This window comes from Amia ocellicauda, chromosome 10, assembly GCF_036373705.1.
Source record: "Amia ocellicauda isolate fAmiCal2 chromosome 10, fAmiCal2.hap1, whole genome shotgun sequence".
Taxonomy (NCBI): Eukaryota; Metazoa; Chordata; class Actinopteri; order Amiiformes; family Amiidae; genus Amia; species Amia ocellicauda.
In genome coordinates this window covers 813,409-830,026 of record NC_089859.1, presented here as the reverse complement: position 1 = coordinate 830,026, position 16,618 = coordinate 813,409, and the positions used below count along the sequence as shown (strand labels likewise).

At 42.0% G+C, this 16,618-nt stretch overlaps 1 protein-coding gene across 2 annotated transcripts in view; it reads left to right on the top strand.

The window, feature by feature from the left end:
• Positions 1-16,618, top strand: part of thoc2 (THO complex 2) — a 55,612-nt gene that overhangs the window by 23,527 nt on the left and 15,467 nt on the right. For both annotated transcript variants that reach the window (XM_066714675.1, XM_066714676.1), the window contains exons 16-28: positions 2,245-2,329; positions 4,017-4,110; positions 4,695-4,775; positions 5,122-5,218; positions 6,161-6,278; positions 6,898-7,077; positions 10,533-10,697; positions 11,427-11,702; positions 12,109-12,250; positions 13,241-13,398; positions 13,601-13,729; positions 14,804-14,935; positions 15,135-15,319. In XM_066714675.1, the coding sequence (XP_066570772.1) occupies positions 2,245-2,329; positions 4,017-4,110; positions 4,695-4,775; positions 5,122-5,218; positions 6,161-6,278; positions 6,898-7,077; positions 10,533-10,697; positions 11,427-11,702; positions 12,109-12,250; positions 13,241-13,398; positions 13,601-13,729; positions 14,804-14,935; positions 15,135-15,319 (1,842 nt within the window). The remainder of the gene's footprint in view (positions 1-2,244; positions 2,330-4,016; positions 4,111-4,694; positions 4,776-5,121; positions 5,219-6,160; positions 6,279-6,897; positions 7,078-10,532; positions 10,698-11,426; positions 11,703-12,108; positions 12,251-13,240; positions 13,399-13,600; positions 13,730-14,803; positions 14,936-15,134; positions 15,320-16,618) is intronic.

The following is a 16,618-nucleotide window of genomic DNA, read 5'->3' as shown; positions in this document are numbered from 1 at the left end:
TATTTTAATCAGCATTGTCAAAGGCACTAGAAACGAACCTCCCTTTGCCTTGACTCATCAATATTCCCTATCCCTGAAATATATGTATATGTTTATAAATATATAATGCACTTGTATGCCGCCGTGGAGAGGATATCAAGAAAATTGCTGCTTTCTCAAGACTAAGAAAAATTACCTTTAGCCTGTGCGTACTTTCAATGCTACAGGGGGGAGGCACCAGTGCCGCCGAGGGTCACATGACGCCGATTCCTTTGTTGTAGAGAGAGGGACTTGATAGATTGCTTGGGACCGCAGTGCTGCGGCAGTGTAATGTTTGGATCGCTGGAGTGGAAATGATGCCACACGCATTTGCGTGCTTTGTAGATGGGGAAAGAGAAAAGCACGGAACGGAAAACTGAAGCAATTGCTGCACCCCAGCCGTAGTGGATTCACATCCACAAATTGAGTTTCTTCCACGGCCAGACCTCTGCTTTTCCACGTTTGAGCTTACTGTGCCATTATTGACGTGACCACGGCCCTGAGGAAGTGTCATACCTGAGGCTCCACTGAGAGATGTGAGGGACACATGTTTCCAAATGTGGCTTAAATATTTTTGCCCCCCCTCTATCTCCCAAGTTTTTTTTTCTCCCAATATATTCTGTCTCATCAAAGAGTACATAATTTCTCATGTTAAGCCTAAATAGAAACCTTTTCTTAAATCGATATACAATTAGGTCCATAAATCTTTGGACAGTGACACAATTGTCATATTTTTGTCTCTGTACTCCACCACAATGGATTTGAAAGGAAACAATAAAGATGTGCTTGAAGTGTAGACTTTTATATTTAATGTGAGGGTAGTTACATCCAAATTGGGTGAATGGTGTAGGAATTACACCCATTTTTATATGTGGTTCCCCCAATTTTAGGTGCTCAAACATATTTGGATAAACTAACATAATCATGAATTAAATTGTGAGTTTCAATACTTTTTATTATTATTATTATTATTATTATTATTATTATTATTATTATTATTATTATTTTTACTTCTTGGCTGCAAATCCTTTGCAGTCAATGACTGCCTGAAGTCTAAAACCCATAAACATCACCAGATGCTGGGTTTCTTCCCGGGTGATGCTGTGCCAGGCCTGCACTGCAGCTGTCTTTAGCTCCTGCTTGTTCGTGGGGTGTTTTGCAACATCTTGTTTCCATCCGTTGTGGTGGCGTACAGAGACAAAATGATGACAGTTGTGTCCTTGTCCAAATATTTATGCACCTAACTGTATATGTATACACACAGACACACATCCGCAAGTTGCAATTCAAGTTCTCTTGGAGGAAAAGAATCTGGGAATTATATTCCCTAAGTCACTCAGTGACTCCTAATAGCCTATTTGGTTGTTAGATAAGCAGTTAGCCTTTAGACCCCATATCTGACTACTTGAGAAACAATACCCAAGGAATGAAATGACGCACTTCTACCCATGTCTTTGTACCCAGAAACCGAAAACTTTCCTGTTCGCTTTCTTAAATTGAAGGTCGGGGGGGCTAGACTGTTTAACTGCATGCTGATGAATCCTAATTCTTCATTAGGTGGCGTTCATTGTGCTCTGAAGGTTAAACAAAGCGAGAAACCAGTGCCCATGTTTAGCGAGCACATGCTTTCGCAGTGTGCTTCAGGAGAGTGTGCCGTTTGCGTCTTCTGCATATTAAAGCATGAGGGGACTTAATGAGGAGAATGACTGACTGTTCCAACAGGAAGAAGACAAGTTCTTGCACACATCGTGTTAGTATAACATCTGTTTTACTACTGATTGTACTCAGAGAATCTCCTGTATAAAAGACATTTGAATTGTCTTAAATTGCTCATGAAGTGGGGAGCGATTTAATTTATTTTTGTTTTTCTTTATATGATATATTTAATCACGTAAGCAGTGATTATTTTGTCAAAGGTAAGATGGCAACAACAAAGGAAATTGGCATTGGGATTGAGTCCTGATTGAAAATCCAGCCGTGGAAGATACTCTCCTTGCTAATGCGTTGGCTCTGCAAATTATATCAGTGACCTCTCTGTATTGTGGCCTTTTTTATTACTACTTTATTTAAATTCCTGTGTTTTATTTTAGGCACGCTGCATTTTATTCAAGTGTCACAATCCTGTTGGTGACACAATGCGATTTGTGAGCTACCCACCCCGGCTCTCCTTCCTGTCGTCAGCATAATTAAGCCACCTACATCTGTCTCTTTGCTCTCCTTTTCTAGGCGACTGACCAAGGAAAATGTGAAACCTTCTGGAAGACAGATCGGAAAGCTGAGCCATAGCAACCCAACCATTCTTTTTGATTATGTATGTATTTTATTGCTTTTGGCAGATATAATTGGGCAGTGGAAGATGAATGAGAGAGTTTGATGGGGTCCCTATACCACCGCTGTTGTAACATAAATTTTCACTTTTCCCAGATTAGGAAGTTGGTTTCTGTTTGATAATATTGAATTTGTAATATCAAATATAGAAATAAGTAACTCATGTTTAAAACTGGAGACAGAAAGGTCTATCGATTTGACGTTAAAAGTGCTTTTCTGGGGTATAACAAATGGGGTGTGTTCTCAATGGCTTTATTACTAATATCTCATGTTCATTTTAAAGAATGATTGAGCAGGTTTTGGCCCTCATATTGTCAGCAGCTTGTTTAAATAATCCATCTTTTAAAGATCCATCCTGTGAAGAATTATTTTATCTAGAAGTTACATTTATGTAATACTTTTTTCCAAGGAGACGTCAACCTGAAAAAAACGAACTAATGTATAATGTTTTGCGCTGAGAAGATATTGTATGCAAGGAAAATTGTGGGGAAGATAATGCATTATTGTATATTCAGATTTGTTGGATGTCGTTCAGGATCTCCAGCAGTATAGACAATTATTTCACTTCTGTTCTGATAACCAAGGTTTTATGAAGTAACATTCAATATGTTGATAATTACTTGAGTTGTATTATCCTTTGAATGCCAACTACGTCTGGAAGCAATATCAAACAAACCCAGCCACTGGAGGCTTTCAGAAATGTCACTCCTACTTAGAACTGAACAGAATATAATGCTGTAGTTGGGAGTACAGTAATTAGTGCACTGTGACTCCAAGGTTTACTCACCTCGAATTGAACGGTATCTTGATGGTTTTCTGAATCGGCGTTCAACAAACTATGCAAAGATATCAAAGTATACTTGAATTAACAATATTCATCCCAGTAAATGAATCCCAGAATAACAAGGTCTCAAACAAAGAAGGTGGATTATTTTGACCTGTGGTCCTTAAAGTTACACGAAAGCCTCCACAAACACAGTGAAGATAAGGCAGCCCTACTTTTGTCTTCAGACAGTGTAAACCGTTCTGGAGACCCATTTTACCACGAGACTGAAGGGCTGCTGAGTTTGTGTGAAGAAAAGCTGTGGGCGTGGAGGTCACTGTGACTCTTAGCTTTCTATCACACCTCTAAATGCATTTCCATGTTAAAACCGCAGAGAGGGAAAGGCCCAGTCTGTCACTTGACTGACACTGTCAAAACGCTGCCTTTTCAAAGGTATTGTCTTTGGAAGGGATTTGCATTTCAGAGAGAACTTGAAAACCAGCCTCCATCAAATGAGAAGAGAATACCTTTGGTGTCTGGCTCTGAACATTAATAAAATATAAAACCAGAAACTCTTGCATGTACCCCCCCCTCCACACTTATGACAGCTGATCAGCAGCAAAGATGATGGCTCTTTAGGGTGTGATTATCTCATTGCCTTCAATTAAAATCACTCCCAGTGACCTACAGATGAAAAGACACTGACTGAGATTGAGCATTGTAAATCTGTAGTGATGATGGGAGAAGGAACTGCTCTGGAAGTGCAACGCCATGCTTATATCGTTTGATACGTACGTCAACAGGGATGAGACGAGTGCGAAGTTTTGTAAGCCTTGAAATGGGGAACAGAAAAAGTCTGAAAAGTTTCTTTCTGGATGTGTGTGACACGGTCTGCTTTATTTTTCAGATTTTGTCCCAGATCCAGTGGTATGACAACCTCATCACGCCTGTTGTAGATTCTCTGAAATACCTTACCTCGCTGAATTACGACGTCCTGGCATGTATCCTTTTGTGGGAGCTTGGTTTATTATTTTTTTAATATGTGAGATGAATCCAGTGCTGCAAAAAGCTACAATAGAAAATAATACACATAAGAGTTTGAATTTGCGTAAGTCTGGAATATGTTCACACTCACGTCTCCCCACACGCACAGAAATGTGAAAAATTAGTGTAGGTGTTAATGAAGGCTATTAAATGCATGAATGCTTCCCACTTTAACTAAACACTTGCTGTTTTTACATTTAAATTTCTCCAACAGCAGCTCCATTTGGTGGAGTGGTAGCATTCAAACCTACTGGAATGGGTTAGACTTATGTGTTTTCCCCATTATACGTTCCTTATTTTTTTCCCCAAATGTAATAGTCAATCTGTTATTCTGAGCAAAGTTTTCATATTTATATATTTACCAATCCTGGTATTTTGTTAAGGCCTTTCACTTTCAGTGTCTTGGTACAATCTACAGTCTTCAGTTTGCAGGGTTAGGCTTAGTTGGTCACATTTGTATTCATCGTTGTATGTTACCCTTTGCAATAGTTTTGCCGTGTTTGCAGAGCGCACAGCTGTCTGTCCTTAACCTAGCTTAAAGATTGCATCATCGAAGCTTTGGCAAACCCAGAGAAAGAGAAGATGAAGCACGACGACACCACGATTTCCGCCTGGCTGCAGAGTAAGTGATATGCCGAGATTAACCTGCTGAGATTGACAGGAGTAAGTGCCGGCGTGGGTCTGTGCCAGACAGTCCTGCTGCGCAGGGAGGGGCTCAGAGCAACACTGACTGGTGTGATTGACACTTCTGACTGAAGAACTGGCCCTCATGCCTTCCCACTTCCCCCCTTGATGAACAGTGTTTCCGCTGTGGTCAGTGTTATTCGACGCCACTTTCAGAAACATCATCCAAAAAAAGCTGTGCATCACTAAAGTGTAGTCTCGGAAAGCTTAGAAAGCTGGAACTCTAATAATGAGTTGATTTTCCTGGTTAATTGAATCTGTGTCTCTGTCCTCCCCACCCGCAGGTCTGGCCAGTCTCTGTGGAGCTGTATTTAGGAAGTACCCCATCGAGCTTGCCGGACTCCTCCAGTACGTTACCAATCAACTGAAGGCTGGAAAGAGGTAACCTGTCGGCCTTGCTTCATCATTTATGTTGCTTCCTTGCTCACCTGCCTGAGGGCGGCCTGGATGCTAGAACCACAGTCCACAAATGCCCCGTTTCCACTGGCGGGCGCGTCCGACGGTTAACTATCTGGTGGTAGACGTGTCCGTAAGTGTCCGTCACGACCACTAAGGAAATATCTCCACTTCTGAAAGCGAAGCTGTGCGCTTGACTTGTAGACAGACAGGGAAGAGATCAGATACATTGTGTCGGAAGATATAATCTCAAGTGCCATGTGCAATCACAAAGAAATTGCAGTTTTATTAGCAGCATGGAGTGAAATCCACATACAGAAACAATGACAGCTTACACGTCCGGCACGGCATGGCATTGCACAGCACGGACACTTAAACCAGTGGAACTGAGGCAAAAGGACGGAGAAACTGCAGGCCCGACGAGCCCTGCCAGGAGTATTTGCACAAAGGTCACACCAGATCCGTGTAAAGTGCCCAAGCCAGTTATTTCAGCCTGAAGGTTTTCTGTCAAAGAAAACAAAAACAAAAATCCTTTCTATTTGAAGTAAAGCCAATTGAGGGATAGAATAGAACAATAACCCAATCGACATGTGTATAAGCCCGAGTTTGTTTTAATCAGGATCACGTCCTTTGGAACCAGTTGTTGGTTCATTCTTTTGTTGCGTCTTCATTTATTTCTTTATTCATTTTGTTTGTTTCTTACTGTACTGTAAGCACCTCTCAGGGGTGCAGTTCTGAGGAGAGTACAGTGCTGGGGTTGTGCGTCAGTGTATACCCAAAAGAAAGACACTGAATGAATTATGAATAATTCAGCTGATTAACTTCTCAAAGCTTTTATTATATTTCTGATTTCTTTTTTGGGCTATTTGGTTTCCTCAGCTTATCGTATTGAATTCAATCCCCAGCATTTTTCTTTCCCCCCTGCAGTTTTGATCTGCTGATTCTCAAAGAAGTCGTACAGAAGATGGCGGGGATCGAGATCACGGATGAGATGACGATCGAGCAGCTGGAAGCCATGACCGGTGGGGAGCAGCTGAAGGCCGAGGTCAGTGATCTCCACAAATACGTTCGATTTTTGTGACCTCCTTTATTCCGAGTGCACGGTTTATGTGGAATCTCTTGGCACCCATTTTACGTAGCGACCCTCCTCAATCTATTGTCACAGTGTAGGGGGTTCCCAAAAATAGTAATTTGATTTACGATGAAGCCAGATCATGTTATATCAGGTTCAAAGCCTTGTCTCTTAAAGTTCAGTCTAACCTCAAATCTGGGGTTTGATTGTCACCCCCTGAAGACCATTCCCTTCAGTAGGCAACAGAACAAGTCTTCACACAGTAGATGAATGGCTTATTGTTTGCGACAGCTTTCAGCGTGGACCCCCCCGCCATCACTCACGGGATACGCTCACGAAGACGGTTCCCTGCATTAGAGAACGGTAGCGTTGCCCCACTAGGCAGGATGTGTACAAGCTTGCAAAGCAGATTTTGACAGCCGTTCAACAGTGTTGCATTACAGTCGTCCCCTCCCCTCTGTATCCGTTTGATGCAGTGCGCTGCTGGTTTAGGAATCGCCCCGTGGCAGCGCAGCAATGTGCATTTGTTTTTGGAAGCTCTGGTGATTCTATGCAAACTAATGGTAAGTGATTTTTGTTTGTGCGCTGCTAGGGGGGCTACTTTGGCCAGATTCGCAACACAAAGAAGTCCTCCCAGAGATTGAAGGATGCTCTTCTGGACCACGAACTGGCTCTCCCGATCTGTCTGCTCATGGCCCAGCAGAGGAATGGGGTTGTCTTCTTGGAAGGAGGCGAGAAGCATCTGAAACTTGTCGGGAAGCTCTACGACCAGGTACAGTGAATGAACACACAAGAAAAAAGCATTTTCAAGATGTCCTTATTCCTTTTTCTTTTTATACGCTAAACGAATAGGTCTGTGTGATCTATCCCCGTTCGTAGAATTTATTTATTTTACACTGGAATGTACTCTGGTCCGTTGCGTTGGATCACAGAATATGTAGACGTCCGGTGTCACGTCACATTGGCCAGCGCCATCTCTCTCCACCCTCTCCACCGTGCCCTCGATCTGCATCTTCTTGAGTGGAAGGAAGAATCCCACCCCCTAACCTTCAGATACGGCTTTATTTTTCACCCTCGAGGTTTCCTTTTGTCATACCATCCGTGCTCCAATTCAGACGCTCAGTCATCTAGGTGATAAGGCTGCAGGCCATGAAAACCCGCTTTCCGCAGAGTCCTCATTGCCAGCAGGCAGCTTTGAACGGTGGCACATCTCCAAAGCGGCACACGCGTACGCGCGCACATAGCGATTTTCCCTTCTCCTCCGATGAAAAGACCCCAGGTGTGACGTTTGATAGCGCTGAGAGGAGAACCTAATTGTCGATTGTCTGAGAAATCTTTCATATTCAAATGCCGTGCATTTTAACTGCAGATGGGTCTCAACAGCTAGTAATTAAAGAGACTGTGTTGCATTGGGGAGTCTAAAAAGACAGGATTTGGAGGCCGCAGCGCAATAGGAGTTATCAGTGAATAATACAAAATTGCAGCGTTTAGATTTTTTTTTTCTTCCTCAAAAATGTTCTGATGAAGTACATTTAAAACCTCACATTTTAGCTCAGTAAACAAGCTTTTGTACTGTTCATTGCGTCTTGTTCCCAAAGTCAACGGAGTTAAAAGCTGCTTATTAAAATCCACACAAATGTCCAGATTGCTAAACAAAGCACTTTCCTTTATCTTTGAATTTAATGGAAATATAAGAATCGATTTCAAATATTTGATGCATAAATTATGCCTGGTTTATACACATGGGCCTAGTGTATTACCTTCAAACCAAACTTCTTCAGGCTAATATTTAGGCCTATAGGATACATCATTAAAAGCTGGAATAATTTTGTATTCAGTTACATCTAAAATATTTACATTGTAGGGCTTTTAAAATGGTTTAATCATTCCAGGCGAAAAATCACAAAGCTACTTGTTTGGGTTGTTAGTCTTTTCATTTTGTAAACTGGGAAAAATGAAAAGATCTTTCAAGAACCGACAAAGTGTTTGTTGGCCCTTTAGCATACCTTTAGGTGTGTGTGTGTGTGTGTGATTTTGAATGTATTTGTAATGCAAGGCTTAACCTATATCAGAATTAATTTTAGGGTTTTTATTGATGGGGAAAAAATAACTTCAAATCACTATAACGGATAAAATGATATAACACAGGCAAGAAGTGATTTGAGGGTTAATTTAAATTGCCTCTGGAAAGAGCCATGAATGCAATCTTCCTTACGCTAATTTTATGTATATAAATCTGTATCCATTTAGTGAATTAATTAACAATAAAACATTACGGGGTGGAACCTTGAAAGTCTGTTTCTCCATAGTTGTATCGGTTTAATTACATGGAAGATTAATGCTCCTGCTTATATATAGACACACACATATGTGCACACAATTAAAGATCCTGTATGTAGCGCATGATCCTTGATGTGTCAATACATGTTCTCTAAGACAGGCCCACTACTTATGGTCGAATATGTTGAAGAAAGGGAATTTCTCTCCCTCTAAGAGAAATTAAGTTCCATCTAATCAACATGAAGAAACATCCTATATTTACCACTCAGAATCCACTAAATATTGGAGTAAAGTGGGCGAAGGCATGTACATTTCTGCTTTTGGACCACGATAACTTCACTTCTATAGACTCATTTTTAGTTTACCATTATGAATTTATCATCACATTTTTACCCATGTGGCTCTGTACCAAGTGGCTTAAAATCCCCCTTAAAATCGTGAACAGATTTAAAGAAAGGATCGATGCTGAGGTGCCTTTAATGACTTGTTGCAACACGATGGTGGCTGGTCTTAGTTCCGCATGAGAGGACACCCCCTGACTTCAGCTCTCGTACAGTGAACACTTATTCAGGAAAGCAGTTTAAACCCATGGGCACACATTGTGCTGTCTGCAAGTTGGATCTGCTTCCGTGGAGAAAGATCTTTTTAGGTTGGTTTGTTTGTTTCTTAAAAAAAAAAAAAAAAAATACAGGATTGTAAATGTTCTCCTTCTAAAGACTGCCTGTGTTTATTTGTGCAATAGGACCATCTTCTGCCATCGATTTGCCCTAAACCAAATGACCTACTTAGCAGGTTCAGCCTGTCGCTTGCAATCACAGACTTGTATAGAGTCCCAAATTTCCTCTTCTGTCTTGATGTCATTTTCAGAAGTTTTTCTGTTGTTGGGAACTATTTATACTTCTCTGTTATTAATCCCCGATATATTCCATATAAAACGCGTCTTCCTTCAGTCAGCCAGTCATTCGTTTATCTAATTGGCTACTGTTTTGGAGGCCCGTTTGACTGATCTGAAAGACCCTAATTACATTTGCCACAGAGGTTTTGTCAATGCTGACCTTTGCTAAATTTACTTTAGCCTTAATGAATTGTAATGTTGTTAGGCTTCCTGTTGCTGCTCTCGGTAATAAATGCTGGACAAAACCGTGTAAGGTCGGCTAAGATTTAATAATTGGGCTCGGCCCGTCATAGCGCTGTGCCTCTGGAAGACAGATGGCAGCTTTTAACACCTTGAAAAATCTTCGCCTCCCAGGAATCACGTTCCGATTTTCCCCTGGGAGACGTGACACATGAACCGATTAGAGGAACAAAGAGGGAAAATCAATTTTGCCCGTTGATCTGTTTTCAGAATTATTTTCATTTGCGCTCACATTTTTTATTTTTATTTTCCCAATGCTAAAATAGGCGCATTATGCTGGAGGTCTGGGGGTAAATGATGTTCCTACCAGCTGTTCGAAGTTATCTCTGCTTCTGATGAAGTACATATCAGCCGTGTCACCTTGTTTTTTGGGAATACAGCCTATTATCACCCTGAAGCGATTCAGTGACTCATTCAGGACAGCTGGAGGTTTTTAACAACTACCTGTGCGTTAGACAGGCAGAGAGAAAAGAGAGGAGGTTGGCAGTTCTTGAAGGATTAAAAAAAAAAAAAAGGAAATCCTCTTTTGATGGTTCTTCTTGTACCTTTTTCTATAGAGTTAAATTTTTCTTAGTGTGCAGCTAGGTATTGCTCTCAGTGGTGTTAACAGAATGTAAGCCTAAAATGATTCTGATATTAATTACATATCGTGCCAAACTAATTGTTGTGGAAATGAATTAATATTTTTACTTTTTCACACTTCTCTGTCCAAATTTACTGAGAAAGCAGACGGTACCTGTAAAATAATGTTTAGACACCTTTTTTTTTTTTTTTTTTTTTTAAAGCATACCGTATTGTTTTTGTCTCTTTAGTGCCATGACACACTTGTCCAGTTTGGTGGGTTTTTAGCCTCTAACCTCAGCACTGAAGACTACATCAAGCGGGTGCCGTCAGTTGACATCCTCTGTAACCAGTTCCACACCCCCCATGACGCAGCATTCTTCCTGTCCAGACCCATGTACGCCCACCAGATTTTGGTAAGTAGAGCTCGTATCTCATTTGCCTGCTGGACGCAATGAAAATGTATCGCTTGACTGCTGGTTATTCCTCTCTGCCTGCCTTGAGGGGTTTTAAAGGATTGAAAAAGCAAAAACAATTTTTTTCCTGTCCCTTCTATCTCTGTGAAAAGGCTTACTTTAAAATTTTCTGTACAAATGTTCTGCATATCCAATTTATATCGCCGTGTGTTTATATAAAGCCTGTCCTTTGGTCTCATCCATGCCTTTTTCATGACTAGCTGGGTTTGTGTTGTGCTCTGCTGTCACCTCCATCTTGCTTAATTACTGTGCTTGTCTCATATGGATGCAGTGTGAACTGTGAACACGTCACATGTTCCTATGAAAGGTCTCCTGCTTCCTGATATCATAAAGTGGCAGATCTTTGTGTATATAAACGTTTCTTTATAAACCAGTGGATTACATTCTTTTTCCACCCGAGCTCTCGGTTACTTAAATCCATTACCTGGAAAATGTCAACTATTTAAAGGCCAAATTAAACAGTTTTAATTCAATTTAGTAATTCTGAGCTCAGTTGAGACTAACAACATGAGAAAAAGCTAGGTCACCAATTTGGCTGCAACATGGAGGCCAGTAAAGCCGTAATAGAAGTCCAAACTCGGTTCCAGCAGCCCTGTTCATGCTGGTGCTAGACCACCGTGGCATTTAGGTAGCCAATCCGTGATGCCAGCCTTCTCCTCACCCTCACAGTCCAAGTACGACGAGCTGAAGAAGGCGGAGAAAGGCAACCGACAGCAGCAGAAAGTGCACAAGTACATCACGGCCTGCGAGCTGGTGATGACCCCCGTGCATGAGGCGGTGGTCTCCCTGCACCCGCCCAAGGTGTGGGACGACATCCGGCCACAGTTCTATGCCACTTTCTGGTCGCTCACCATGTATGACCTGGCCGTGCCACACAACGCCTACGACCGGGAGGTCAACAAGCTGCGCCTCCAGATGAAGGCCATCGACGAGAACCCGGAAATGGTATGTCTTGCCCCTCCAAACAGAACACCTTTAATGTGCGTCTATATATAATGTATTTTTAAACTGATTTCACTGCTACTTCTGCTCAAAAGCTTGACTGGCTTTTGTTTCCAGACCTCTCTCTCCAAAGATGAGAACCTCTTTATGGGATGATGGAATCGATGCTGCTTTCTCTTCATAGCTTTTCTTTGTTTCTGTTGTTATTTTCAGTCTTTTTAACCCCAAGCCAGATCGAGAGCTGCAGTGGAATCCTGGGAAATGTGTGCGTTGGCACTCGCAGCCGCCGAGAACTTTCTCTGTTTTTTTGTTTATTTATTTATTTTAGATGTATTTTTCCCCATGAACGTGGTCCAATTTCTCACATTTCCATCTGTTGTGTGATTTCTCTCCTGTGCGAACACTGCAGCCCCCCAACAAGAAGAAGAAAGAGAAGGAGCGCTGCACGGTGTTGCAGGACAAACTTCTCGAGGAGGAGAAGAAGCAGCTGGAGCACGTCCAGAGGGTTTTGCATCGGCTCAAGCTGGAGAAAGACAACTGGCTCTTAGCAAGTAAGAGACGTGTGAAAAGCGAAGCCGCCTGGGGCAGGAAGTGTGAGCACAAAACGGAGAAACCGAGAGCATAAATAAATGCAAGGGAATGGGATTGAATTATGCTTTTTCGAAACCCAAAAGTGACTTCTAAACGGTTTTGTGATTCCGGTAATTGTCCTTAAGCATCTTAAGCGTGAAGTAGTGATTAAGTCGTCAAATCCACTTACTCGTCATTTCCACAGTGAGATTTGGGGCTTTATTTCATTTAATAAATAGTGTTGTTCAACTATTTCCCTGTTCCTATTTATCGGTGATATTGTTTCAACGATTGATTCAGAAAACTTGTTAAAGGTGTACAATTTTAAAAGTATTTTGTAACAAAGAATATCAAAGAATGTATTTAAACTAAATGAATCGCTAAATAAGTGTGAAAACTTTTAGTTTAGAGTCACCTTGGAAACAGTCTCCCAAAACGGGCCGGTTACAATGTTTTGATTCTCTCAAGCCTTGATTTGTTCCTCCCTGAAGAGCTGTATTTTCAGCTGATTTATGTGAAAATATCAGAAGAGGATTGACATTGCACCTGTAGGTAGTGAGAATAACAAAACAGAAATGGTCGTGTGGTGGAGAAATCTAACAGAAGTCTGAAATTGTTTTTTTTGCAAGATGCCACATCTGTTTCATTACCTGTGAAAATACCACGACAGATTGTCAGTCAGATATTGAGGAAGACATTTAAAAAAAAAAAAAAAAAAAAATGAGGAGTGTAAACAAGTGTGTCCCCGGGTGGATTTTCATATTTTGTTCCAACAGATGCAAAAGGGGGGGGAAAAAGAAGCTTGTGCATTGAAAAGCACTTCAGTTATGTTATGTAGACTCCATAATATGTCCCTAAGCTAAAACCCTGAATCCCGATGGAGCTGCGAAAAGTGCGTTGGGCTGATGGCTGCAGCCGTGACCGAGTCGGGAACGGGACCCGGGCTTTAACTCTCCTCGTCTTGCTTTCAGAGTCGACCAAGAATGAGACGATCACCAAGTTCCTGCAGCTGTGCATTTTCCCACGCTGCATCTTCTCCGCCATCGACGCCGTGTACTGCGCCCGCTTCGTGGAGCTGGTCCATCAGCAGAAGACGCCCAATTTCTGCACTCTCCTCTGCTATGACCGGGTATGTGCTTCCCTCTGAAGTCCTTCCCTGCACCCCCCCTACCCTCCCCATGCTCTCCTTCTCATATGCTGGCCTACATTTTTATGAGCTTCAGACATAATGACCCATGTTGGAGCTGCATTGCTATTCTGCGGTTTCTCTACACACCAGAAGTACTCTGTTTGCCAGTGCTTCCTAAAGTCTGTCTGCTGTTCATTGACAGGTTTTCTCCGACATCATCTACACTGTGGCGAGCTGCACGGAGAACGAAGCCCGGCGCTACGGCCGCTTCCTGTGCTGCATGCTGGAGACAGTGACGAGATGGCACAGCGACCGCGCCATCTACGAGAAGGTAAGAGTGAATCAGCCAGACCAAACAGTGGTTTGCCGAGGGTCAGGAGTTAAACCTCGTTTGATTTTCCCAGCGAGTCGATCCTCCTCTGCTTTCGAGTCAACCCTGTCGACAAACTCCACAGCTTCCTGTTCAGTCTCGTACGGTATCAGAATATCCCTGTGGCGCTTTGCTGAGGTCATGCTTCTACCGTGTGTTTTGGTAAATGCTAAACGAGGTTCACATGTAGCTGTGCATGGAAATTTGTTGCCTTTAAAAATGTTATACGCGTCAAAAAGAAGAGGTTATTATAGACCTGCCCGTCCACACCAGGATGCCATCTGACGTAGCAACCAGATTTGTTTCCTTAGAATTGACACGAAGAATCCACCCTTCAAGTTCTGATTGGAGCTGATACATGGCTCAGTCTTGAGGTGAAATAGTTTGTAGATATTTTTGAACTTCTCTGACCGTTTTTTTCCACACCCGAGGTTTGGTTAAGAACAAAACAAAGACGACAACTGTGTCAAGTATTTGGGTATTATGGAGATATAGCCCTGTGGGCAGTTTTCAGTTAAACATCTTCAGATTCTGTGCTGACGGGCCTGGCAGGGGGCCGATTGCACACCCCGCTACTTCAGAAGCAGAAATGTACAAATTGTTCCTCGCAACGCTTTGCAGAGTTCGCATGCGAGACGCTTCTGTTGTGCTTTGCCAAACACCAGATGTCATCTCAGCCCGTTCTGTGAAAATAAGACAGTTCTCCCTAATAGGGGGACAGTCCTACAAGCTGTGAAGAACACACACGAAGTCCTGTGCAGCGATCAGGAAAGAAATCCATCGTGGTAATCGGGCAAACATCCAAATCGCCCCAGTCTCTTGATACGTTCCTGCTTAGTGTTCGAGAGCAGACAATCCTAACTTTTCTCACATGGGCTTTCTGCATTTGTCTTTGTTCACTTTTTCAAATGGAGATGGTGTTTTTCTGCTGTTTTCTCTTGAAGAAAACCATGCATCAAATTTTGCAGGGTGGAAAAAACATTTCTCATGGTTTAAATGCAGAGGTTAAACATCCTTCTGTCTCTTCTGTGCCAGGAGTGTGGAAATTACCCAGGGTTCCTCACCATTCTGAGGGCGACGGGCTTCGATGGAGGGAACAAAGCTGATCAGCTCGACTACGAGAACTTCAGACACGTTGTGCACAAGTGGCATTATAAATTGACAAAAGTAAGTAGTCTTTGCAGTGGGGTTGTATTATCCCGGGATTCGGCTTTGATCCTGCATTTTCTCGAAGACAGATGTCACAGTTGGGATGGTAGCTTTGTTTTTCAGGATTCCAAAACATAAAAGTGTGGGAAATCGAATCGTGTGCTGTATGAGCCCTGAGATGAGCTCTTGTTCAAGATCGTGTGTTCTGTCCCTCTAGGCGTCGGTGCACTGCTTGGAGACGGGTGAATATACCCACATCCGCAACATCCTGATTGTCCTGACCAAGATCCTGCACTGGTATCCCAAAGTGCTCAATCTGGGCCAGGCGCTGGAGCGCAGGGTGCACAAGATCTGTCAGGAGGAGAAGGAGAAGCGGCCTGATCTATATGCGTTGGCTATGGGGTAACAGAGAGTGAAACGCCATTGTCATTTTCTGCTGTGCATCAGTTTAAAGTGCCTTTGTAGAATGCCACGTTTCCAACCAGTAGAAAGTGCATTTTGAGTCAATCCGACTTAATGCCAACCCTCAGGATAGAAGAGGGTCTCTGTTCAGTTAAAATACACAAAAAAACACAATCTTGAACGTAACAGTCAAGTTAAGAGGAAGTTCCTATTGAGCTGTCAGACAAGCAAGGTTTATTGGACGCAGTGATGGTTCATGTGTTCTCGCGTTTAAAGCCATGTTGATTCCCCCCCCGCTAATGCCACGCCGTGATTGCATCTCCGACCTCTCCCTCACGTTCGCTGGTCATATTTTACAGCAGTCAATTCTCTCTAAGATGAAATGGCAGGATAAGGTCACAGCTGTTGTAAAGTCCCTCATTGTTGGCTAATGAAAAGCATTAATTCAATAGGCGGGCTGGCTGGGGTCGTACCTCGCTTTTGTCCAGTCGTGATTAAGTGGTGGTATCAGATATTCATCGTAATGAGCTTTTCACGTCCAAATTGTTTCGGATCTCATAAAGTAAACAAATAACAATTTAAAGTGATGTTCATCAAACGCGTTTCTGTCATATCCTCAATAATGGCATTTTTGTTATTAGTTTTATTAGTTCTCATCAAGATGCAAGTCTCTCAGATTGGTATTAAGGTCCAAATTGTTTTTCTGTTGTTGTTTTTCATAGATAGGAATTAGATTTTAATGGAATGTCAACCAGTATTCGGGAGTTAAACTGATTTGTTGATGATGATAATTTGCCTTCAAGAATAGACATCAACACTTACTGCTGTTTAGTTTTTACCATAATTTTTTGAATGTTAGCAAATATATTTGGTGAGTTTTAGAAACTTTTTGCTTTAGGTTAAAAAATAAAATAAATAAAAGCAGATTAACAGACAAATCACTCACTGCAGTTGGAAATGAACATTGATCTAAGTGACAGATCTTTCACTTGCTGTTATGTAATTTAAATGACAAGATGCCAGTATGTGACTGTTTACTTTTACATCTTCATTATCTTGAATTGAGAAATGTCCTGGAAGGCCAGGGCCCAGGTACTCGGGTGTTATTTATCGGACAAACGAACATCTTTGTGATGTATTATTTGAAATGTGAATTATGCACCACTTTTTAATTTTAGGCCGAGGTGTGTACAATTAAAGGTTTAGAATGATGCAGAGGGCTTAAGACCAATGGTAATCAATAATACAGGTTCCTCTGGGCTCTCTTATTTCTGCATTATTCAAAATCCAACCTGTTTT